Source organism: Pristiophorus japonicus, chromosome 8 (assembly GCF_044704955.1).
Source record: "Pristiophorus japonicus isolate sPriJap1 chromosome 8, sPriJap1.hap1, whole genome shotgun sequence".
NCBI lineage: Eukaryota > Metazoa > Chordata > Chondrichthyes > Pristiophoridae > Pristiophorus > Pristiophorus japonicus.
The window spans coordinates 173,334,612-173,358,855 of NC_091984.1; the positions used below are offsets into that span (position 1 = coordinate 173,334,612).

A 24,244-nucleotide genomic window follows, 5' to 3' on the forward strand; every position below is an offset into this window, starting at 1 on the left:
CAGTTTTCTTGCAGAAGAAACACTCTGCCCTCACATATGGACAGTTTTGAGCAATGTGTTTCCCAGACATCGATAGCACGACTTCAATTGACTGTTACCTTGGCCAGTTGCTGAGACCTTGGACCCCAACTGCCTTTTACTTCTAACCTGCAGGTGATTCACCTCGGTTGTCTGATGACTGGAAATGGTGTGAAATTGGTCGGCCATATCCATCGACTTGGCTGACTGACAAGCTAAATCAAAAGTCAAGTTAGGGTTGTCAACAACTTTCTTCTGGTTGCTTCATTTTTCAGCCCACAAACAAAGTGGTCACGCAATGCTTGGTCCTCAACGAAACCATTCGCGGCGCAAAACATTTCTAGCTGCTCCACATACGCTCCGAAAGTCTCTTGATTGCAATGGAACACACCCAAGTGCCCTATTATTCCCATAGGCGTGGCCGTCTGGACTCCAGTGCAGCCAAATGTGCTTGTAATTTATCGTGGATTTTTAGCTGTTCTGCAAAACAAAGAATCTCTCAAAGTCTCTCTGTAGGTTGGCAAAAATCATCCACCAACACAAGTTTCAGCCAAGGAATCCAGAAATCCAATCCTACGTTGCCAATGTGATATCTTCATTATGACATCACAAACACACAAACTACAAGATGGTGCTACAGGAACTTGTCAGGTGACCTTATCACATGATGCTTTTATTGCATTTACATGAGTAATTGCATTACCACAGTAGTCCACTAAGTGGAGCAGTAGTCCATGAGGTGGAGCTCTATATTACATTCACATAACGTGAACAACACACAACTGACGTAACGTACCTATGATTTCCCTCTGGGGTTGGTTGCACCATTCTCCTGGAGATTAATCTTTCATTCCTGAGGACTCCAGGCCACTTAGCTTAAGGCAACGTCTTCAGGAGAAGAGGTGGGAAAAAAGTGGGAACTCACTATAAGTGAGGGTGTGTAACAAACTCATGATGTGAGTGTGTGAGCATTTTACTGTGTGTGTGTGTGTGTGTGTGAGGTGCCCACTGTGTGTGTGTGTGTGAGGGGCCCACTGTATGTGTGTGTGTGTGTGTGAGGGGCCCACTGTGTGTGTGTGTGTGTGTGTGTGTGTGTGTGAGGGGCCCACTGTGTGTGTGTGTGTGAGAGGGGCCCACTGTCTGTGTGTGTATGTGTGTGTGTGTGTGTGTGAGGGGCCCACTGTGTGTGTGTGTGTGTGTGTGTGTGAGAGGGGCCCACTGTCTGTGTGTGTGTGTGTGTGAGGGGCCCACTGTGTGTGTGTGTGTGTGTGTGTGAGGGGCCCACTGTGTGTGTGTGTGTGAGAGGGGCCCACTGTCTGTGTGTGTGTGTGTGTGTGTGTGTGTGTGTGTGTGTGTGTGTGAGGGGCCCACTGTGTGTGTGTGTGTGTGTGTGTGTGAGGGGCTCATTGTGTGTGTGTGTGTGAGGGATCACTGTGTGTGTGTGTGTGTGAGGGGCTCACTGTGTGTGTGCGTGTGTGTGTGAGGGGCTCACTGTGTGTGTGTGTGTGTGAGGGATCACTGTGTGTGTGTGTGTGTGTGTGTGTGTGTGTGAGGGGCTCACTGTGTGTGTGTGTGTGTGGGATCACTGTGTGTGTGTGTGTGTGTGTGTGTGTGTGTGAGGGGCTCACTGTGTGTGTGTGTGTGTGTGAGGGATCACTGTGTGTGTGTGTGTGTGTTTTGTGTGGGGCCCACTGTGTGTGTGTGTGTGTGTGTGAGGGATCACTGTGTGTGTGTGTATGTGAGGGGCTCACTGTGTGTGTGTGTGTGTGTGAGGGATCACTGTGTGTGTGTATATGTGAGGGGCTCACTGTGTGTGTGTGTGTGAGAGAGATCACTGTGTGTGTGTGTATATGTGAGGGGCACACTGTGTATGTGTGTGAGAGAGATCACTGTGTGTGTGAGTGTGTGTGTGTGTGTGGGGCCCACTGTGTGTGTGTGTATGTGTGTGAGGGGCCCACTGTGTGTGTATGTGTGTGTGTGTGTGTGTGTGTATGAGGGGCCCACTGTGTGTGTGTGTGTGTGAGAAGCCCACTGTGTGTGTGTGTGTGTGTGTCTGTGAGGGGCTCACTGTGTGTGTTGTGTGTGAGGGCTCACTGTGTGTGTGTGTGTGTGAGAGAGATCACTGTGTGTGTGTGTGTGTGTGTATGAGGGGTCCACTGTGTGCGTGTGTGAGGGATCACTGTGTGTGTGTCTGTGTATGTGTGTGAGAGGCACACTGTGTGTATGTGAGGGGCACACTGTGTGTGTGTGTGTGTGTGAGAGGGGCACACTGTGTGTGTGTGTGTGTGTGTGTGTGTGAGGGGCACACTGTGTGTGTGTGTGTGTGTATGTGTGTGTGAAAGGGGCAATCTGTGTGTGTGTGTGTGTGAGGGGCTCACTGTGTGTGTGTGTGAGAGAGGGGCACACTGTGTGTGTGTGTGTGAGGGGCTCACTGTGTGTGTGTGTGAGAGGGGCACACTGTGTGTGTGTGTGTGTGTGAGGGGCTCACTGTGTGTGTGTGTGTGTGTGTGTGTGTGAGGGGCACACTGTGTGTGTGTGTGTGTGTGTGAGGGGCACACTGTGTGTGTGTGTGTGTGTGTGTGAGGGCCACACTGTGTGTGTGTGTGAGGGGCTCACTGTGTGTGTGTGTGTGTATGTGTGAGGGGCTCACTGTGTGTATGTGTGTGTGTGTGAGGGGCTCACTGTGTGTGTGTGTGTGTGTGTGTGTGTGTGAGGGGCACACTATGTGTGTGTGTGAGGGGCTCACTGTGTGTGTGTGTGTGTGTGTGTGAGGGGCTCACTGTGTGTGTGTGTGTGTGTGTGTGTGAGGGGCTCACTGTGTGTTTGTGTGTGTGTGTGTGTGTGTGTGAGGGGTTCACTGTGTGTGTGTGTGTGTGTGTGTGAGGGCCACACTGTGTGTGTGTGTGTGTGTGTGTGGGGCACACTTTGTGTGTGTGTGAGGGGCACACTGTGTGTGTGAGTGTTTGTGTGAGTGGCTCACTGTGTGTGTGTGTGTGTGAGGGGCTCACTGTGTGTGTGTGTGTGAGAGGGGCTCACTGTGTGTGTGTGTTTGAGGGGCTCACTGTGGGTGTGTGTGTGTTTGTGTGTGAGGGGCACTGTGTGTGTGTGTGAGGGGCACACCGTGTGTGTGTGTGTGTGTGTGTGTGTGTGTGTGTGTGAGTCTGTGTGTGAGGGGCTCACTGTGTGGTGTGTGTGTGTGTGAGGGGCTCACTGTGTGGTGTGTGTGTGTGTGAGGGGCACACTGTGTGTGTGTGTGAGGGGCTCACTGTGTGTGTGTGTGTGAGGGGCACATCGTGTGTGTGTGTGTGTGTGTGTGTGTGTGTGTGTGTTAGGGGCTCACTGTGTGTGTGTCTGTGTGTGAGGGGCTCACTGTGTGGTGTGTGTGTGTGTGAGGGGCTCACTGTGTGTGTGTCTGTGTGTGAGGGGCTCACTGTGTGGTGTGTGTGTGTGAGGGTCTCACTGTGTATGTGTGTGTGTGAGGGGCACACTGTGTGTGTGTGTGAGGGGCTCACTGTGTGTGTGTGTGAGGGGCACACTGTATGTGTGTGTGCGTGTGTGTGAGGGGCACACTGTGTGTGTGTGTGTGTGTGAGGGGCACACTGTGTGTGTGTGTGTGTGTGTGAGGGGCACACTGTGTGTGTGCGTGTGTGAGTGTGTGAGGGGCATACTGTGTGTGTGTGTGTGTGTGTGTGTGAGGGGCTCACTGTGTGTGTGTGAGTGTGTGTGTGTGAGGGGCTCACTGTGTGTGTGTGTGTGCGAGGGGCTCACTGTGTGTGTGTGTGTGTGTGTGTGTGAGGGGCTCACTGTGTGTGTGTGAGTGTGTGTGTGTGTGTGAGGGGCACACTGTGTGTGTGTGTGAGGGGCTCACTGTGCGTGTGTGAGGGGCTCACTGTGTGTGTGTGTGAGGGGCTCACTGTGTGTGTGTGTGAGGGGCATACTGTGTGTGTGTGTGTGAGGGGCTCACTGTATGTGTGTGTGTGAGGGGCACACTGTGTGTGTATGTGAGGCCACACTGTGTGTGTGTGAGGGCCACACTGTGTGTGTGTGTGTGTGAGGGGATCACTGTGTGTGTGTGTGTGTGTGTGTGTGTGTGTGTGTGTGTGTGTGTGAGAGGGGCACAATGTGTGTGTGTGTGTGTGTGAGGGGCACACTGTGTGTGTGTGTGTATGAAAGGGGCACACTGTGTGTGTGTGTGAGGGGCACACTGTGTGTGTGTGTGTGTGTGAGAGAGAGGGGCACACTGTGTGTGTGTGTGTGTGAGGGGCTCACTGTGTGTGTGTGTGTGAGAGGGGCACACTGTGTGTGTGTGTGTGTGTGTGTGTGAGGGGCTCACTGTGTGTGTGTGTGTGTGTGAGAGGGGCACACTGTGTGTGTGTGTGTGTGTGTGAGGGGCACACTGTGTGTGTGTGTGTGTGAGAGGGCCACACTGTGTGTGTGTGTGTGTGTGTGAGGGGCTCACTGTGTGTGTGTGTGTGTGTATGTGTGAGGGGCTCACTGTGTGTATGTGTGTGTGAGGGGCTCACTATGTGTATGTGTGTGTGTGTCAGGGGCTCACTGTGTGTGTGTGTGTGTGTGTGTGTGTGAGGGGCACACTATGTGTGTGTGTGAGGGGCTCACTGTATGTGTGTGTGTGAGAGGGGCACACTGTGTATGTGTGTGAGGGGCTCACTGTGTGTGTGTGTGTGTGTGAGGGGCTCACTGTGTGTGTGTGTGTGTGTGTGTGTGTGTGTGTGTGTGTGAGGGGCTCACTGTGTGTGTGTGTGTGTGAGAGAGAGGGGCACACTGTGTGTGTGTGTGTGTGTGTGTGTGAGGGGCTCACTGTGTGTATGTGTGTGTGAGAGGGGCACATTGTGTGTGTGTGTGTGTGAGGGGCTCACTGTGTGTGTGTGTGTGTGAGGGGCTCACTGTGTGTATGTGTGTGTGAGAGGGGCACATTGTGTGTGTGTGTGAGGGGCTCACTGTGTGTGTGTGTGAGGGGCACACTGTGTGTGTGTGTGTGTGAGAGGGGCACAATGTGTGTGTGTGTGTGTGAGGGGCACACTGTGTGTGTGTGTGTATGAAAGGGGCACACTGTGTGTGTGTGTGAGGGGCACACTGTGTGTGTGTGTGTGTGTGTGAGAGAGAGGGGCACACTGTGTGTGTGTGTGTGAGGGGCTCACTGTGTGTATGTGTGTGTGAGAGGGGCACATTGTGTGTGTGTGTGTGTGAGGGGCTCACTGTGTGTGTGTGTGAGGGGCACACTGTGTGTGTGTGTGTGTGAGAGGGGCACACTGTGTGTGTGTGTGAGGGGCTCACTGTGTGTGTGTGTGTGAGAGGGGCACACTGTGTGTGTGTGTGTGTGTGTGTGTGAGGGGCTCACTGTGTGTGTGTGTGTGTGTGTGTGTGAGAGGGGCACACTGTGTGTGTGTGTGTGTGTGTGAGGGGCACACTGTGTGTGTGTGTGTGTGAGAGGGCCACACTGTGTGTGTGTGTGTGTGTGAGGGGCTCACTGTGTGTGTGTGTGTGTGTATGTGTGAGGGGCTCACTGTGTGTATGTGTGTGTGAGGGGCTCACTATGTGTATGTGTGTGTGTGTCAGGGGCTCACTGTGTGTGTGTGTGTGTGTGTGTGTGGGGCACACTATGTGTGTGTGTGAGGGGCTCACTGTATGTGTGTGTGTGAGAGGGGCACACTGTGTATGTGTGTGAGGGGCTCACTGTGTGTGTGTGTGTGTGTGAGGGGCTCACTGTGTGTGTGTGTGTGTGTGTGTGTGTGTGTGTGTGTGTGAGGGGCTCACTGTGTGTGTGTGTGTGTGAGAGAGAGGGGCACACTGTGTGTGTGTGTGTGTGTGTGTGTGAGGGGCTCACTGTGTGTATGTGTGTGTGAGAGGGGCACATTGTGTGTGTGTGTGTGTGAGGGGCTCACTGTGTGTGTGTGTGTGTGAGGGGCTCACTGTGTGTATGTGTGTGTGAGAGGGGCACATTGTGTGTGTGTGTGAGGGGCTCACTGTGTGTGTGTGTGAGGGGCACACTGTGTGTGTGTGTGTGTGAGAGGGGCACAATGTGTGTGTGTGTGTGTGTGAGGGGCACACTGTGTGTGTGTGTGTATGAAAGGGGCACACTGTGTGTGTGTGTGAGGGGCACACTGTGTGTGTGTGTGTGTGTGTGTGAGAGAGAGGGGCACACTGTGTGTGTGTGTGTGAGGGGCTCACTGTGTGTATGTGTGTGTGAGAGGGGCACATTGTGTGTGTGTGTGTGTGAGGGGCTCACTGTGTGTGTGTGTGAGGGGCACACTGTGTGTGTGTGTGTGTGAGGGGCTCACTGTGTGTGTGTGTGTGAGAGGGGCACACTGTGTGTGTGTGTGTGTGTGAGGGGCTCACTGTGTGTGTGTGTGTGTGTGTGTGAGAGGGGCACACTGTGTGTGTGTGTGTGTGTGTGAGGGGCACACTGTGTGTGTGTGTGTGTGAGAGGGCCACACTGTGTGTGTGTGTGTGTGTGAGGGGCTCACTGTGTGTGTGTGTGTGTGTATGTGTGAGGGGCTCACTGTGTGTATGTGTGTGTGAGGGGCTCACTATGTGTATGTGTGTGTGTGTGAGGGGCTCACTGTGTGTGTGTGTGTGTGTGTGTGTGTGTGTGTGTGTGAGGGGCACACTATGTGTGTGTGTGAGGGGCTCACTGTATGTGTGTATGTGAGAGGGGCACACTGTGTATGTGTGTGAGGGGCTCACTGTGTGTGTGTGTGTGTGTGTGAGGGCTCACTGTGTGTGTGTGTGTGTGTGTGTGTGTGTGTGTGAGGGGCTCACTGTGTGTGTGTGTGTGTGAGAGAGAGGGGCACACTGTGTGTGTGTGTGTGTGTGTGTGTGAGGGGCTCACTGTGTGTATGTGTGTGTGAGAGGGGCACATTGTGTGTGTGTGTGTGTGAGGGGCTCACTGTGTGTGTGTGTGTGTGAGGGGCTCACTGTGTGTATGTGTGTGTGAGAGGGGCACATTGTGTGTGTGTGTGAGGGGCTCACTGTGTGTGTGTGTGAGGGGCACACTGTGTGTGTGTGTGTGTGAGAGGGGCACACTGTGTGTGTGTGTGTGAGAGGGCACATTGTGTGTGTGTGTGTGTGAGAGAGAGGGGCACACTGTGTGTGTGTGTGTGAGGGGCTCACTGTGTGTATGTGTGTGTGAGAGGGGCACATTGTGTGTGTGTGTGTGTGAGGGGCTCACTGTGTGTGTCTGTGAGGGGCACACTGTGTGTGTGTGTGCGTGTGTGTGAGGGGCACACTGTGTGTGTGTGTGTGTGTGTGTGTGTGAGGGGCACACTGTGTGTGTGTGTGTGTGTGTGTGTGTGTGTGAGGGGCTCACTGTGTGTGTGTGTGTGTGAGTGTGTGAGGGGCATACTGTGTGTGTGTGTGTGTGTGTGTGTGTGTGTGAGGGGCTCACTGTGTGTGTGTGAGTGTGTGTGTGTGAGGGGCTCACTGTGTGTGTGTGTGCGAGGGGCTCACTGTGTGTGTGTGTGTGTGTGTGAGGGGCTCACTGTGTGTGTGTGAGTGTGTGTGTGTGAGGGGCTCACTGTGTGTGTGTGTGAGGGGCTCACTGTGTGTGTGTGTGAGGGGCATACTGTGTGTGTGTGTGTGAGGGGCTCACTGTATATGTGTGTGTGAGGGCCACACTGTGTGTGTGTGAGGGCCACACTGTGTGTGTGTGTGTGTGAGGGGCTCACTGTGTGTGTGTGTGTGTGTGTGTGTGTGTGTGTGAGAGGGGCACACTGTGTGTGTGTGTGTGTGAGGGGCACACTGTGTGTGTGTGTGTGTGAGAGAGAGGGGCACACTGTGTGTGTGTGTGTGAGGGGCTCACTGTGTGTATGTGTGTGTGAGAGGGGCACATTGTGTGTGTGTGTGTGTGAGGGGCTCACTGTGTGTGTGTGTGAGGGGCACACTGTGTGTGTGTGTGTGTGAGGGGGGCACACTGTGTGTGTGTGTGTGAGAGGGGCACATTGTGTGTGTGTGTGTGTGAGGGGCTCACTGTGTGTGTGTGTGTGCGAGGGGCACACTGTGTGTGTGTGTGTGTGTGTGTGAGGGGCTCACTGTGTGTGTGTGTGTGTGTGTATGTGAGAGGGGCACACTGTGTGTGTGTGTGTGTGAGGGGCACACGGTGTGTGTGTGTGTGTGAGAGGGGCACACTGTGTGTGTGTGTGTGAGGGCCACACTGTGTGTGTGTGTGAGGGGCTCACTGTGTGTGTGTGTGTGTATGTGTGAAGGGCTCACTGTGTGTATGTGTGTGTGTGTCAGGTGCTCACTGTGTGTGTGTGTGTGTGTGTGTGTGAGGGGCACACTGTGTGTGAGGGGCTCACTGTATGTGTGTGTGTGAGAGGGGCACACTGTGTATGTGTGTGAGGGGCTCACTGTGTGTGTGTGTGTGTGTGTGAGGGGCTCACTGTGTGTGTGTGTGTGTGTGTGTGTGTGTGTGTGTGAGGGGCTCACTGTGTGTGTGTGTGTGTGTGTGAGGGGCTCACTGTGTGTGTGTGTGTGTGTGAGAGGGGCACATTGTGTGTGTGTGTGTGTGTGAGGGGCTCACTGTGTGTGTGTGTGTGTGAGGGGCTCACTGTGTGTGTGTGTGTGAGAGAGAGGGGCACACTGTGTGTGTGTGTGTGTGAGGGGCTCACTGTGTGTGTGTGTGTGTGTGTGAGGGGCACATTGTGTGTGTGTGTGTGGGGCACACTGTGTGTGTGTGTGTGTGAGAGGGGCACACTGTGTGTGTGTGTGTATGTGTGTGTGTGAGAGGGGCACACTGTGTGTGTGTGTGTGTGTGAGAGGGGCACACTGTGTGTGTGTGTGTGTGTGTGTGTGAGGGCCACACTGTGTGTGTGTGTGAGGGGCTCACTGTGTGTGTGTGTGTGTGTGTATGTGTGAGGGGCTCACTATGTGTATGTGTGTGTGTGAGGGGCTCACTATGTGTATGTGTGTGTGTGTCAGGGGCTCACTGTGTGTGTGTGTGTGTGTGTGTGTGGGGCTCACTGTATGTGTGTGTGTGAGAGGGGCACACTGTGTATGTGTGTGACGGGCTCACTGTGTGTGTGTGTGTGTGTGTGTGTGTGTGTGTGTGTGTGTGAGGGGCTCACTGTGTGTGTGTGTGTGTGTGTGTGTGTGTGAGGCTCACTGTGTGTGTGTGTGTGTGTGTGTGTGTGAGGGGCTCACTGTGTGTGTGTGTGTGTGTGTGTGTGTGTGTGTGTGTGTGTGTGTGTGTGAGGGGCTCACTGTGTGTGTGTGTGTGTGTGTATGTGTGTGTGTGTGTGTGAGGGCCACACTGTATGTGTGTGTGTGTGTGTGTGTGAGGGCCACACTGTGTGTGTGTGTGTGGGGCACACTGTGTGTGTGAGTGTTTGTGTGAGTGGCTCACTGTGTGTGTGTGTGTGAGAGGGGCTCACTGTATGTGTGTGTGTGTGTGTGTGTGTGAGGGACTCACTGTGTATGTGTGTGTGTGAGGGGCACACTGTGTGTGTGTGATGGGCTCACTGTGTGTGTGTGTGTGTGAGGGGCACACTGTGTGTGTGTGAGGGGCTCACTGTGTGTGTGTGTGAGGGGCACACCATGTGTGTGTGTGTGTGAGGGGCTCACTGTGTGTGTGTCTGTGTGTGAGGGGCTCACTGTGTGGTGTGTGTGTGTGTGAGGGGCTCACTGTGTGTGTGTCTGTGTGTGAGGGGCTCACTGTGTGGTGTGTGTGTGTGTGTGTGTGTGAGGGGCTCACTGTGTATGTGTGTGTGTGAGGGGCACACTGTGTGTGTGTGTGAGGGGCTCACTGTGTGTGTGTCTGTGTGTGAGGGGCACACTGTATGTGTGTGTGTGTGTGTGTGAGGGGCACACTGTGTGTGTGAGGGGCACACTGTGTGTGTGTGTGTGTGTGTGAGGGGCACACTGTGTGTGTATGTGTGTGTGTGTGAGGGGCACACTGTGTATGTGTGTGTGTGTGTGTGTGAGGGGCACACTATGTGTGTGTGTGTGAGGGGCTCACTGTGTGTGTGTGTGTGTGTGTGTGAGGGGCACACTGTGTGTGTGTGTGAGGGGCTCACTGTGTGTGTGAGGAGCTCACTGTGTGTGTGTGTGTGAGGGGCTCACTGTGTGTGTGTGTGTGTGTGTGTGTGAGGGGCTCACTGTGTGTGTGTGTGTGTGTGTGTGTGTGTGTGTGAGAGGCTCACTGTGTGTGTGTGTGTGTATGTGGAGGCTCACTGTGTGTGTGTGTGTGTGTGTGTGTGTGTGTGTGTGAGGGGCTCACTGTGTGTGTGTGTGTATGTGTGAGGGGCTCACTGTATGTATGTGTGTGTGGGTGAGGGACTCACTGTGTGTGTGTGTGGAGCTCACATGGCTGATGAAACATAGAAACAAAGAAACATAGAAACTAGGTGCAGGAATAGGCCATTCGGCCCTTCGAGCCTGCACCGCCATTCAATGAGTTCATGGCTGAACATGCAACTTCAGTACCCCATTCCTGCTTTCTCGCCATACCCCTTGATCCACCTAGTAGTAAGGACTACATCTAACTCCTTTTCGAATATTTTTAATGAATTGGCCTCAACAACTTTCTGTGGTAGAGAATTCCACAGGTTCACCACTCTCTGGGTGAAGAAGTTTCTCCTCATCTCTGTCATGTATTCAACCAGCATTGTAACCCATGTATAAACTGACCTAAGTTGTACACCGTGAGTACACTGACCACTAGGTGGGAGACACTCCTAACCTGGACCTTCAGGTATAAAAGGGGAAGCTCCACCCACCTTCATCACTTGAGTGCTGAGGAATAAAGGACAGGTCACAGACTGACCTTCTCTCAAGCATGGGCCTCGTGTGCAATTATACTGTGTAGTAAGGATGTATCAATGGCGACGAGAAACTGGGATTTAAACCATGCGAGCATGGCCACTAGCAGAACAGACGAGAGGTACTGTGTTAAGGAATGGTTGGGACAGAGATTCAACATTGTTAAAGCAGCACACAGTTCTCCAGGCAGACAAGGGCAGTCAGGCATGCCCCAACATGTAGTCGAACCCAGAGGGGGAGCTCGACAGAGACAATGGCAAGCTGAACAACGATTCACGCCATTGCAAGGGACAATGGGGCCATCAACACCTGTTAATGGTGCACTCAAGGACAATAACAGGGGCAGTCAGGGACAATCGACTGGCAAGGGACCTTTTGTTTCAAACCGCAACTCATGCTGGAGGCGTGGAGGCATATACTCAGCCGGAGTTTGCAGAGATGAGCAAAATACCTGCAAAAATTGCAGAAATGGACACTGAGGGAAATCGCTGGAAGCTGAAGTTCAGCGAGTTCATGTGGAGCACGTATACAGTTCATACACCAGGACGCCACCGATAATGATGAAAGTGCTCCTCAATGGCATCCCAGTATCAATGGAGTTAGACACGGGTGCCAGCCAGTCCCTGATGGGTATCAAACAGTTCGAAAAGTTGTGGGCATCCAAGGCCAGGAGGCCAAAATTATCGCCGATTGACGCACAGCTACGAACTTACACAAAGCAGATCATTCCGGTGCTAGGCAGCGCCACGGTAGTCGTGACCCACAAAGATTCGGAGAACAGGTTGCCACTCTGGATTGTCCCAGGGGACAGTCCCGCACTACTGGGGAGGAGTTGGCTTGCTGTCATGAACTGGAAATGGGGCGATGTCAATGCAATTTCCTCTGTGGAGCGAGTATCATGCTCACAGGTTCTGGTCAAATTTGACTCATTATTTCAACCCGGCATTGGCACTTTCATGGGGGCCAAGGTGGTGATTCACATAAACCCGGACGCCAGGCCAGTACACCACAAGGTCAGAGCGGTGCCGTACGTGATGTGGGAAAAGATAGAAGGCGAATTGGACCGCCTGTTGAGGGAAGGCATCATCTCGCCAGTCAAATTCAGTGACTGGGCGAGCCCGATTGTGCCGGAGCTCAAGGCGGATGGGTCGGTCAGGATATGTGGCGATTACAAGGCCACCATCAATCGGGTGTCACTCCAAGATCAATACCCGCTATCGAGAGCGGAGGACCTCTTTGCGACGCTATCCGGTGGCAAACTTTTTTCAAAATAGGACCTGACCTCAGCTTACATGACCCAGGAGCTGGCAAGTGAGTCGAAGAAGCTGACCACCATCATGACACACAAGGGGTTGTTTGAGTACAACAGATGTCCACTCGGGATTCGCTCGGCCACCCTGATCTTCCAACGAAATATGGAAAGCCTCCTCAAGTCGATTCCATGGACGGTGGTTTTTCAGGACGACATCCTCATTACGGGTTACGATACTGAAGAACACCTCCACAACCTGGAGGAGGTGCTACGCAGACTGGACCGGGTAGGTCTGCGACTGAAAAAGGCGAAGTGCGTCTTCCTAGCTCCAGAGGTAGAATTCCTGGGGATGAGGGTAGCAGCAGACGGGATCAGCCCTACTGTATCCAAGACGGAAGCGATCCAGAGAGCACCCAGACCCCGTAACACGACGGAGCTGCGTTCGTTCCTGGGGCTCCTGAACTATTTTGGTAACTTCCTTCCCAAATTGAGCACGCTGCTAGAGCCGCTACACATGCTCCTACGCAAAGGTCACGATTGGGTCTGGGGGGACAGTCAGGAAAGGGCTTTTAATACAGCACGCAATTTGTTATGTTCCAACAATCTGTTAACGCTATATGACCCATGTAAGAAACTTGTGTTAACGTGCGATGCGTCGTCCTATGGGGTCGGGTGTGTATTGCAGCATGTCAATGCCAAGGGTCAGTTACGGCCGGTAGTTTATGCCTCCAGGAGTCTGTCCCAGGCAGAAAGGGGCTACGGGATGGTAGAAAAGGAGGCGCTCGCATGTGTATATGCGGTAAAGAAAATGCACCAGTACCTGTTTGGCTGGAAATTTGAGCTGGAGACAGATCACAAACCCCTAACGTCCCTTTTGGCTGACAACAAGGCCATAAATGCAAACGCATCGACCCGCATACAGAGGTGGGCACTCACGTTAGCTGCCTATGACTACAATTCGGCACAGACCGGGCACCGAAAACTGCGCCGATGCACTCAGCAGGCTCCCACTAGCCACCACTGAGGGGGCTACCGAGCATGGTGCTGAGATGGTCATGGCTGTTGAAGCTTTCAGAAGCGAAGGCTCACCTGTGACAGCCCGTCAGATTAAAGTCTGGACAAATAGAGACCCGCTATTGTCTCTAGTCAAGAAATATGTCCTGAATGGGGACTGGGCAGCCACGTACAGGGCATGCCCTGAGAAATTTAAGCCATTTCACAGGCGCAAGGATGAACTCTCGATTCAGGCCGATTGCCTACTGTGGGGAAACCGCGTAGTCATGCCCCAGATGGGCAGAGAGGTGTTCATCAGAGAACTCCACAATGGGCACCCGGGCATTGTCAGGATGAAGGCAATTGCAAGGTCACACATTTGGTGGCCAGGGATAGACGCAGATCTGGAACTTTGTGTTCGCAGGTGCAACACGTGTGCCCAGCTGGGCCATGCGCCCAGGGAAGCCCCCCTTAGCCCCTGGCCATGGCCCGCCAAGCCTTGGTCACGCATCCATGTGGACTACGCAGGTCCTTTCATGGGGAAAATGTTTTTGGTTGTAGTAGACGCCTACTCCAAATGGATCGAGTGTGACATTTTAAATTCAAGCACATCCTCTGCCACGATAGAAAGTCTACGGGCAATGTTCGCCGCCCACGGTCTACCGGATATCTTGGTCAGCGACAATGGCCCGTGCTTCACAAGCACTGAATTCCAGGACTTCATGGCAGGCAATGGAATTAACCATGTTAGAACGGCACCGTTCAAACCGGCCTCAAACGGCCAGGCAGAACGAGCAGTGCAGATAATCAAACAGGGGATGCTCAGATTCCAAGGGGGTTCCCTACAAACCCGCTTATCACGCCTCTTGTTGGCCTATAGATCCCGACCACACTCGCTCACAGGGGTTCCACCCGCAGAGCTACGAATGAAAAGGACGCTCAAAACCCGATTATCCCTTATACACCCCACCATGAAAGAAATTGTCGAGAGCAGGCGCCAGTCACAATATCACTACCATGACAGGAATGCGAGGGCGCGATGTATTGATGTAAATTATCCTGTTTTTGTCCTCAACTACGCTGCAGGGCCCAAATGGCTCGCAGGCACTGTGGTTGCCAAAGAGGGAAATAGGATTCTGGTGGTTAAACTTACCAATGGACAAATCTGCCGCAAACATGTGGATCAAACAAAAAGGAGGTTCAGCAACCCCATAGAAGAAGCAGAGGAAGAACACGATATAGAGTTCACTCCACCACAGGTGACCGAAAACCGGAACCAAAGAGAGGAGAGCCCAGTCACTGTGGGCAGTCCGAACAGGCCTGAGGCACTGCAAACAGCAGACACTCAGGCCAGCGCCCAACAACCGGAGCCCCAACTCAGGCGCTCTACAAGAGAGCGTAAACCACCAGAGAGACTCAACCTGTGATCCCAATAAGACTTTGGGCGGGGAGGTGATGTCATGTATTCAACCAGCATTGTAACCCATGTATAAACTGACCTAAGTTGTACACCGTGAGAACACTGACCACTAGGTGGGAGACACTCCTAACCTGGACCTTCAGGTATAAAAGGGGAAGCTCCACCCACCTTCATCACTTGAGTGCTAAGGAATAAAGGACAGGTCACAAACTGACCTTCTCTCAAGCATGGGCCTCTTGTGCATTTATACTGTGTAGTAAGGACGTATCAATCTCGGTCCTAAATGGCTTACCCCTTATCCTTAGACTGTGACCCCTGGTTCTGGACTTCCCCAACATTGGGAAAATTTTTCCTGCATCTAACCTGTCTAAACCCGTGAGAATTTTAAACATTTCTATGAGATCCCCTCTCATTCCTCTGAACTCCAGTGAATACAAGCCCAGTTGATCCAGTCTTTCTTAATATGCCAATCCCACCATCCCGGGAATCAGTCTGATGAACCTTCGCTGCACTCCCTCAATAGCAAGAAGGTCCTTCCTCAAGTTAGGAGAACAAAACTGTACACAATACTCCAGGTGTGGCCTCACCAAGGCCCTGTACAACTGTAGTAACACCTCCCTGCCCCTGTACTCAAATCCCCTCGCTATGAAGGCCAACATGCCATTTGCTTTCTTAACCGCCTGCTGTACCTGCATGCCAACCTTCAATGACTGATGTACCATGACACCCAGGTCTCGTTGCACCTCCCCTTTTCCTAATCTGTCACCATTCAGATAATAGTCTGTCTCTCTGTTTTTACCACCAAAGTGGATAACCTCACATTTATCCACATTATACTTCATCTGCCATGAATTTGCCCACTCACCTAACCTATCCAAGTCACTCTGCAGCCTCATAGCATCCTCCTCACAGCTCACACTGCCACCCAACTTAGTGTCATCCGCAAATTTGGAGATACTACATTTAATTCCCTCGTCTAAATCATGAATGTACAATGTAAACAGCTGGGGCCCCAGCACAGAACCTTGCAGTACCCCACTAGTCACTGCCTGCCATTCTGAAAAGTACCCATTTACTCCTACTCTTTGCTTCCTGTCTGCCAACCAGTTCTCAATCCACATCAGCACACTACCCCCAATCCCATGTGCTTTAACTTTGCACATTAATCTCTTGTGTGGGACCTTGTCGAAAGCCTTCTGAAAGTCCAAATACACCATATCAACTGGTTCTCCCTTGTCCACTCTACTGGAAACATCCTCAAAAAATTCCAGAAGGTTTGTCAAGCATGATTTCCCTTTCACAAATCCATGCTGACTTGGACCTATCATGTCTCCTCTTTCTAAATGCACTGCTATGACATCCTTAATAATTGATTCCATCATTTTACCCACTACCGATGTCAGGCTGACCGGTCTATAATTCCCTGTTTTCTCTCTCCCTCCTTTCTTAAAAAGTGGGGTTACTTTGGCCACCCTCCACTCCCTAGGAAGTGATCCAGAGTCTAAGGAATGTTGGAAAATGACTGTCAATGCATCCACTATTTCCAAGGCCACCTCCTTAAGTACTCTGGGATGCAGTCCATCAGGCTTTGGGGATTTATCAACCTTCAATCCCATCAACTTCCCTAACACAGTTTCCCGACTAATAAGGATTTCCCTCAGTTCCTCCTTCTTACTCGACCCTCTGACCCCTTTTATATCCGGAAGGTTGTTTGTGTCCTCCTTAGTGAATACTGAACCAAAGTACTTGTTCAATTGGTCTGCCATTTCTTTGTTCCCCGTTATGACTTCCCCTGATTCTGACTGCAGGGGACCCACGTTTGTCTTTACTAACCTTTTTCTCTTTACATATCTATAGAAGCTTTTGCAGTCCGTCTTAATGTTCCCTGCAAGCTTCCTCTCGTACTCTATTTTCCCTGCCCTAATCAAACCCTTTGTCCTCCTCTGCTGAGTTCTAAATTTCTCCCAGTCCCCGGGTTTGCTGCTATTTCTGGCCAATTTGTATGCCACTTCCTTGGCTTTAATACTATCCCTGATTTCCTTTGATAGCCACGGTTGAGCCGCCTTCCCTTTTTTATTTTTACGCCAGACAGGGGTGTACAATTGTTGTAGTTCATCCATGTGGTCTCTAAATGTCTGCCATTGCCCATCCACTGTCAACCCCTTAAGTATCACTCGCCAATCTATCCTAGCCAATTCACGCCTCATACCTTCAAAGTTACCCTTCTTTAAGTTCTGGACCATGGTCTCTGAATTAACTGTTTCATTCTCCATCCTAATGTAGAATTCCACCATATTATGGTCACTCTTCCCCAAGGGGCCTCGCACAACGAGATTGCTAATTAATCCTCTCTCATTACACAACACCCAGTCTAAGATGGCCTCCCCCCTAGTTGGTTCCTCGACATATTGGTCTAGAAAACCACCCCTTATGCACTCCAGGAAATCCTCCTCCACCGTATTGCTTCCAGTTTGGTTATCCCAATCTATATGCATATTAAAGTCACCCATGATAACTGCTGCACCTTTATCGTATACACCCCTAATTTCCTGTTTGATGCCCTCCCCAACATCACTACTAATGTTTTTTGGCCTTTGGTGTTCTGCAGCTCTACCCATATAGATTCCTCATCATCCAAGCTAATGTCTTTCCTAACTATTGCATTAATCTCCTCTTTAACCAGCAATGCTACCCCACCTCCTTTTCCTTTTATTTATCCTTCCTGAATGTTGAATACCCTTGGATGTTGAGTTCCCAGCTCTGATCATCCTGGAGCCACGTCTCTGTAATCCCAATCACATCATAGCATGTTAACATCTATTTGCACAGTTAATTCATCCGCCTTATTATGGATACTCCTTGCATTAAGACACAAAGCCTTCAGGCTTGTTTCTTTAACACCCTTTGTCCTTTTAGAATTATGATGTAGTGTGGCCCTTTTTGTTTCTTGCCTTTGCTTACTCGGCCGTCCACTATTGCTTTTTACCTTTCTACCATCTGTTTCTGACTCCATATTACTTCGCCCTGTCTCACTGCATAGGTTCCCATCCCCCTGCCATATTAGTTTAAACACTCCAGAACTGCATTAGCAAATGTTACCCCTAGGACATCAGTTCCAGTCCTGCCCAAGTGCAGACCGTCCCTTTTGTACAGGTCCCACTTCCTCCAGAACTGGTTCCAATGTCCCAGGAATTTGAATCCCTCCCTCTTGCACCACAGCTCAAGCCACGTATTTATTCTAACTATCCTGCTCCCTCTACTCTGATTAGCACGTGGCACTGGTAGCAAGCCAGAGATTACTACCTTTGAGGTCCTATTTTTTAATTTAACTCCTAGCTCCCTAAATTCAGCTTGTAGGACTTCTTCCCGCTTCTTACCTATATCGTTGGTACCTACATGTACCACGACAACTGGCTGTTCACCCTCCCTCTCCAGACTGCTCTGCAGCCTCTCCGACACATCCTTGACCCTTGCACCAGGGAGGCAATATACCATCCTGGAGTCTCGGTTGCGGCTGCAGAAACTCCTATCTATTCCCCTTGCAATAGAGTCCCCTATCACTATAGCTCTCCCACTCTTTTTCCCACCCTTCTGTGCAGCAGAGCCACCCATGGTGCCATGAACCTGGCTACTGGTGCCTTCCCCTGGTAAGTCATCTCCCCCAACAGTATCCAAAATGGTATATCTGTTTTGGAGGGAGATGACCGCAGGGGACTCCTGCACTATCTTCCTGCTCTTGCCTTGTCTCTTGGTCACCCATTCACTATCTGTCCTAACCCTTACCTGTGGTGTGACCAACTCACTAAATGTGCTATCCACAACATTCTCAGCATCGCGCATGCTCCAGAGTGAGTCTATCCGCAGCTCCAGTGCCATTATGCGGTCTGTCAGGAGCTGCAGCTGGACACACTTCCTGCACACATAGTAGTCAGGGACACTGGAAGTGTCCTTGATTTCCCACATAGCACAGGAGGAGCATGACACGGGTCCGAGCTCTCCTGCCATGACTTAATCCTTAAATTAATTTACTTACTAAAATTTACTGAAACACCAAACAGCTACTTAGTCGTTCGCTGCCAATTAAACCAATCTAAAAGTCAGACTTTCTTTAACAGATGTTTCCCCTCATTTCCACCTCCTTTTATATGTAGACATGAATTATTAACGTTTGCTACAAAGGAAACACTAGCATCCACCCCACCTCCCACCCCGGTCTTATCCCTGTCCGCATTTCGACTTGGCCAAAGATGCAACCTTATTCTCCCCAGACCTCCGTGACCATCACCTTTACCATCTGGATCAGAGCAGCCCCATCATAACTCCCCCTCTGATTGTCCCCCCCACCCCACCCCCGGTGTGGCCTCTAACCCCTAGTTTAGCACCTCTTCTCCGACAGTGATAAGTCTTGAGATCAGCCACTCAGTGGTGTGAGGGAACATGGGCACCAGCTCACATTCTACGCCCCCCGAGATTCCGCGGCAGTAGACATGCTGCCTCTGTGCCTCCCGCCCGACCCTTTGCTTAAGATGCACGTTCTCCGTCAGATCAAGGCGTCCATATTCCAGGCCTGTGCCAGTGCGACGGTGCGCCAGAATGGAAGGGATTGAGGTGAGGGGAGGGAATTCTCATCCACTGATCTTCTGGGTAGGGAATTCCTGACGTCCATTTAGCTGATATTTGACCAAGATCAGGTGTTGCTCACATATTGTTACAATAAATCTGGCTCAAGCCATGTTGATAAACACTGTGTTAATTCTCACATTTTCAATGATAAAAAAAATCTACTTGAGTGGTAACAATTATGTTTTTCTCCTGAGGGAAAGGCTAAGTTTGCCAACTCTGGTTGGAGTTATTCCAGGAGGTTTCATAGTGTCTCAGTGGCTAGCACGCTTGCTTACTGAGTCAGAAGGTTGTGGGTTCAAGTCCCACTCCAGAGACTTAAGCACAAAAATCTAGGCTACCACTCCAGTGCAGTGCTGAGGGAGTGCTGCACTGTCGGAGGTGCTGTTTTTCAGATGAGATGTTAAACCGAGGTCCGGTTTGCTCTCTCAAGTGGACTTAAAAGATCCCATGGCACTATTTCGAAGAAGCGCAGGTGAGTTCTCCCTGGTGTCCTGGCCAATATTTATCCCTCAATCAAAATAACAAAAACAGATTATCTGATCATTATCACATTGCTGTTTGCGGGATCTTGCTGTGCGCATGTTGACTGATGCATTTCCCACATTACAACAGTGACTACACTCCAAAAGTACTTCATTGGCTGTAAAGCGCTTTGAGAGGCCCGGGGGTCGTGAAATGCACTATATAAATGCAAGTCTTTCTTTTTATATAACCTGCTGCCTCCAACCACCCCGACATTGGCTGTGGGAACCCCCCCCCTCCCCCCCATCTTCGAGGTGCCCCACGGCAATTGGAAAGCGAACAGACTCTTTGTTGCCCATGTGGGTGATACATGACTGTTAGTGAAACAGACTTTTTCCCCCATCTCCAATAATTTTATAACTAATAATTAAAATGGTTCAACGAAAATGAAAATAACAGTTTTTTTTTAATACAGCGTTGATGTTCCTCCTTTGGAAGCTCGCAGCAATGTCCTGGAAATGTATTTTTAATTCCTGGAGAGTCCAGGGCAATCCTGGGGAGTTAGCAACACTGGGAAAGGCTTGTGTTTGTGAGGTGACACATAGCTCCGATGTTCAGCCTGTCCCTCTCACACACATGTCGCTCTTACCTTTGTTGATGTTGCAGATGTCGGTGCTGTTCTGATCGGATCTGATGGTGTATTTTGTTAACAGAAGCCACCCCGCTGGGCTGTACATGTGGCCGTGACAGCTTCGCCTTCCCGCTAGGTTAAATATGTTCTCGCTCCGGGAAGCCTTCTTCACCACAGCGACAGCATAGACCGGTGGCAGCACTGCAACAGGATCACACAGTGCAGCACATGGTAAATGGGCTTACCTAATGGCCACTGCACTGCAGAAAGTTCATTGTGCACAGGCGGTTTGATGCGATACAGTCCTCGCCACCACTTACACTGTCCCTGCTTATCACGGCAGTGATCTATATTGGGTAAATGGTGCTGACCATTTGCCAGCACCATTTGCAACAGCGGAAGGAACGCATGACAAACCAAGCACCCCACCCACCCATCTCCCCAACCACCACCTGTGACAGAGGCTGCAGGTCCCGCATTGCTCTCATCAGTTACCTCAGAACTCATTTTAGTGTGGAAGCAAGTCATCCTCGACTCCAGGGCACTGCCTAAGAAGGAGGCGTCAATTACATTGCCGTCACTTGAAACATGTTAAGCGGGCCGATTATTTCAGGCAGCACAAGTGGCTGTTTGTACCGGGTTAAAGTGTAATCACCTCAGTGATTGCTGTGTCTTGGATCAGGCAGCCCCCCCCTCCGGTTTCCCCTCCGCCCCCAGTCCCACCTTCCCTCCCCACCCCCCCCCCCGAGTCTCCCCTCCGCCCCCGGTCCAACCTTCCCTCCCCACCCCCGGTTTCCCCTCCGCCCCCAGTCCCATCTTCCCTCCCCACCGCCGGTTTCCCCTCCGTCCCCGGTCCAACCTTCCCTCCCCACCCCCGGTTTCCCCTCCGCCCCCAGTCCCATCTTCCCTCCCCACCGCCGGTTTCCCCTCCGTCCCCAGTCCAACCTTCCCTCCCCCCCCCCCCCCGAGTCTCCCCTCCGCCCCCGGTCCAACCTTCCCTCCCCACCCCCGGTTTCCCCTCCGCCCCCAGTCCCACCTTCCCTCCCCACCCCCGGTTTCCCCTCCGCCCCCGGTCCAACCTTCCCTCCCCACCGCCGGTTTCCCCTCCGCCCCCGGTCCAACCTTCCCTCCCCCCCCCCCCGAGTCTCCCCTCCGCCCCCGGACCCAAACCCCCCCCCCTCAACCCCCGAACCTTCTGCGACTGCTGCAATCCCATCTCGCTGGCTTGTTGAGCTCCTCGTCATTGTGGATGGCGAGATGCCGTGACGCGGGATGATGCATGACCTCTTGTCGTCCCCATGCTGCCCGCCAGCTCCTGGATCTCCCAACGGCTGGAGGATTGTCCAACGCAGTGTCGATATTTCTAATTATACCTTTATGGGATTTTTGTGTTGCTCTATCTCCTTAAAAATCTTTTGGTTACAAAGGCACTGCGTGTAGCGGGCCAATCACTCTGCCTCCTATGCGCCCGCTGTAAGCCGTATATATAAATCCATGTGGCATTATGGAGAAATCCAGGTGAAGGGTCAAGGATCATAGTGCAGGACACAATCACAGTTGATCAGAATAGGACTGAAAACATGGTAAATCACAAAGTAATGGGCAGGTGCCATCAAGCTTGGATTTTAGACGGTTCCTGGTTGTAGGAGAAAGCGAGGGCTGAGGGAGGTAAAGAGTTTATCGGATAAAAGCAGAACTCTGCGGATTCTGGAAATCTGAATTAAAACAGAAAATGCTGGAAACACTCAGCAGGTCAGACGGCCTCTGCGGAGGGAGACACAGGAAGGCCAAGTCCTGCCCAAGTGCCGCCCAAGAGGCCATCGATGAACACCGAGAGAGACCAGGCGGCACTTTGGGAAGGAAATTGATGAAAAATAATTTAAAAGTTGGGCCAGCGGCAAACGAGTGACGTACGCCATCAAACTGGGCAGGAGTGGGCGGGAGCTCCCAATCTCCACGGCAAAGGCTCTTTGCTGCCAAGGAAGGAGTCGAGCCCACGGAGGATCGAAGACGTACAAATAAAATTGATTGGAAAAAAAACTTAACCAGAAGACCTTCAGGGGAACCCATTAAGGTGTGAAAAAAAAATTATTAAAAAGTTCACTAACCTTTTTTTTCAATTGTTTAAAACTTACCTTGTGGGGTAGACCAGCCTCCTCGCAATGGTCCTGCCCCCTGCTGGCGCCGACTCCCGCCGACACCGGCCCGCACCAATCTGGCATTTCGGCGGGCGGGAGGTCACTTACGCCGCTCAATCGTCCGTTGACGTCAGCGGGCGGTTCCCGGCGATTCTCCCCTCCCACCTGCTCCAGCCCGCCTGCAAACTGGCAGTGGGCGCAACCCGGAGAGGAACGTCGGCAGATCTCGGCAGCAGAGGGCGGCTGCGGGTAGTAAGGCCATCAATTTTGGCCCCACAGAATTAATGTTTAAGTAACGCTGACACTGCCTTACTGTGTATGATGCACAATGAGTTCCGTTCAGGCTCCCCAATAAATGGATGTAGTTATTTGCAACAGAAAAATGCTCCAATTGAGTCCCCTTGATCACATGACCAGTTTGCTTATTGGTCCCCTTAGAGGATAAGACATACCCAGCAGTTTCTCTGGAATGTGTAATTAGAACCGCCCAGCCCAAGTACTCAGACTTTGCAAACTGTAATTCGAGCCATTCTGACGACCGACTCCGGACAGGAGAGAGCTCCCTCCTCTCCAGCCCAAGATCATGCCCCCACAGCCGAAATTCCTGATCCCCCCTAGCCCAAGTTCCTGTCCCCTCAGCCCAAGTTCCTGCCCCATCCCAGGAAAGTTCCTGCCCCATCCCAGCCCAAGTTTCTGCCCCATCCCAGCCCAAGTTTCTGCCCCATCCCAGGCCAAGTTCTTGACCTTAATCCTCCCCCCCCGCCACATCATAGATGGGGCATTGTGTGTGGTAACGGATTGTTAACAGGTTTATTGGGTATGAAGTGAATAGTGACAGTGTCGTGACTTCTGGATTTCATCCACTCCAACGAAGTCCCTTGTAACACACGCACCGAGCTTTCTGAGAAATCGGGTGTGGCTGTAAAGGGGGTTGGAAGAACGTAATCCGTCTTCCCCGAGTTCCCTCTCTCCCCTCCGATCACCTCTCCTGCGTCCCCCTCCCCCAATCTTCCTCACTCTTCCCTCGAGTCTCTCTCTCTCGGCCCCACTCTCTCTCTCTCTGCCTCAATCTCTTTCTGCCACATTTTCTCTCTCTCTCTGCCTCACTCTCTCTCTGCCACATTCTCTCTCTCTCTCTCTCTCTGCCACACTCTCTCTCTCTGCCTCACTCTCTCTCTCTCTCTGCCTCACTCTCTCTCTGCCACACTCTCTCTGCCACACTCTCACTCTCTCTCTCTCTGCCACACTCTCTCTCTGCCTCACTCTCTCTCTCTGCCTCACTCTCTCTCGCTGCCTCACTCTCTCTCTCTCTCTCTGCCTCACTCTCTCTCTCTCTGCCATTCTCTCTCTCTCTGCCCCAGTCTCTCAGACACACAAAAAACTATTGCAACTAATCACCCTGCCAATAAATAGCCAAGCTGCAAATCTCCCAATGTTGCCTGGAATTTTATTTGGAAAGGTTCATCTTTTTGTTGCTAGCAGACTTCTGTTTTTCCCAGTGTTTCATCAGCAATTCGAGAATTTCTATCCTGAGGTTACTTTAATCGGTGGGTTTTCAGATTACACCCAAATCCTTTAATATTAAATATAATCAGTAAGTGCTGGAAACACTCCACAGGTCAGGCAGCCTCTATGGAGAGAGAAACAGAGTTAATGTTTCAGGCCGATGACCCTCCATCAGAACTCACAGAGTTCACAGATGCTGCCTGACCTGCTCAGTATTTCCAGCATTTTCTGTTTTTATTTCAGATTTCCAGCATGTGCAGTATTTTTCTATTGTTCTCTAAATATTTCGGTGTTTACGAGTTGGGTACATAACACTATACCTTCTGCCTCAAAGTGAGCCTCTCCATTATTCTCACTGGCTGTTGCAAAATTTCCCCCTGGAACACAGAAGACATATTAAACATCACCGGAATAACGTTTAGATT

General features: G+C 51.6%; 1 protein-coding gene across 1 annotated transcript in view; it reads right to left on the bottom strand.

Moving 5' to 3' along the window:
* sxph (saxiphilin) overlaps positions 1 to 24,244 on the bottom strand; it is a 179,022-nt gene that overhangs the window by 17,712 nt on the left and 137,066 nt on the right. Inside the window, exons 14-15 of the mRNA XM_070888316.1 lie at positions 24,140 to 24,196; positions 20,194 to 20,376 (exon numbers count right to left, since the gene is read on the bottom strand). Coding sequence (XP_070744417.1) covers positions 20,194 to 20,376; positions 24,140 to 24,196 — 240 coding nt within the window. The remainder of the gene's footprint in view (positions 1 to 20,193; positions 20,377 to 24,139; positions 24,197 to 24,244) is intronic.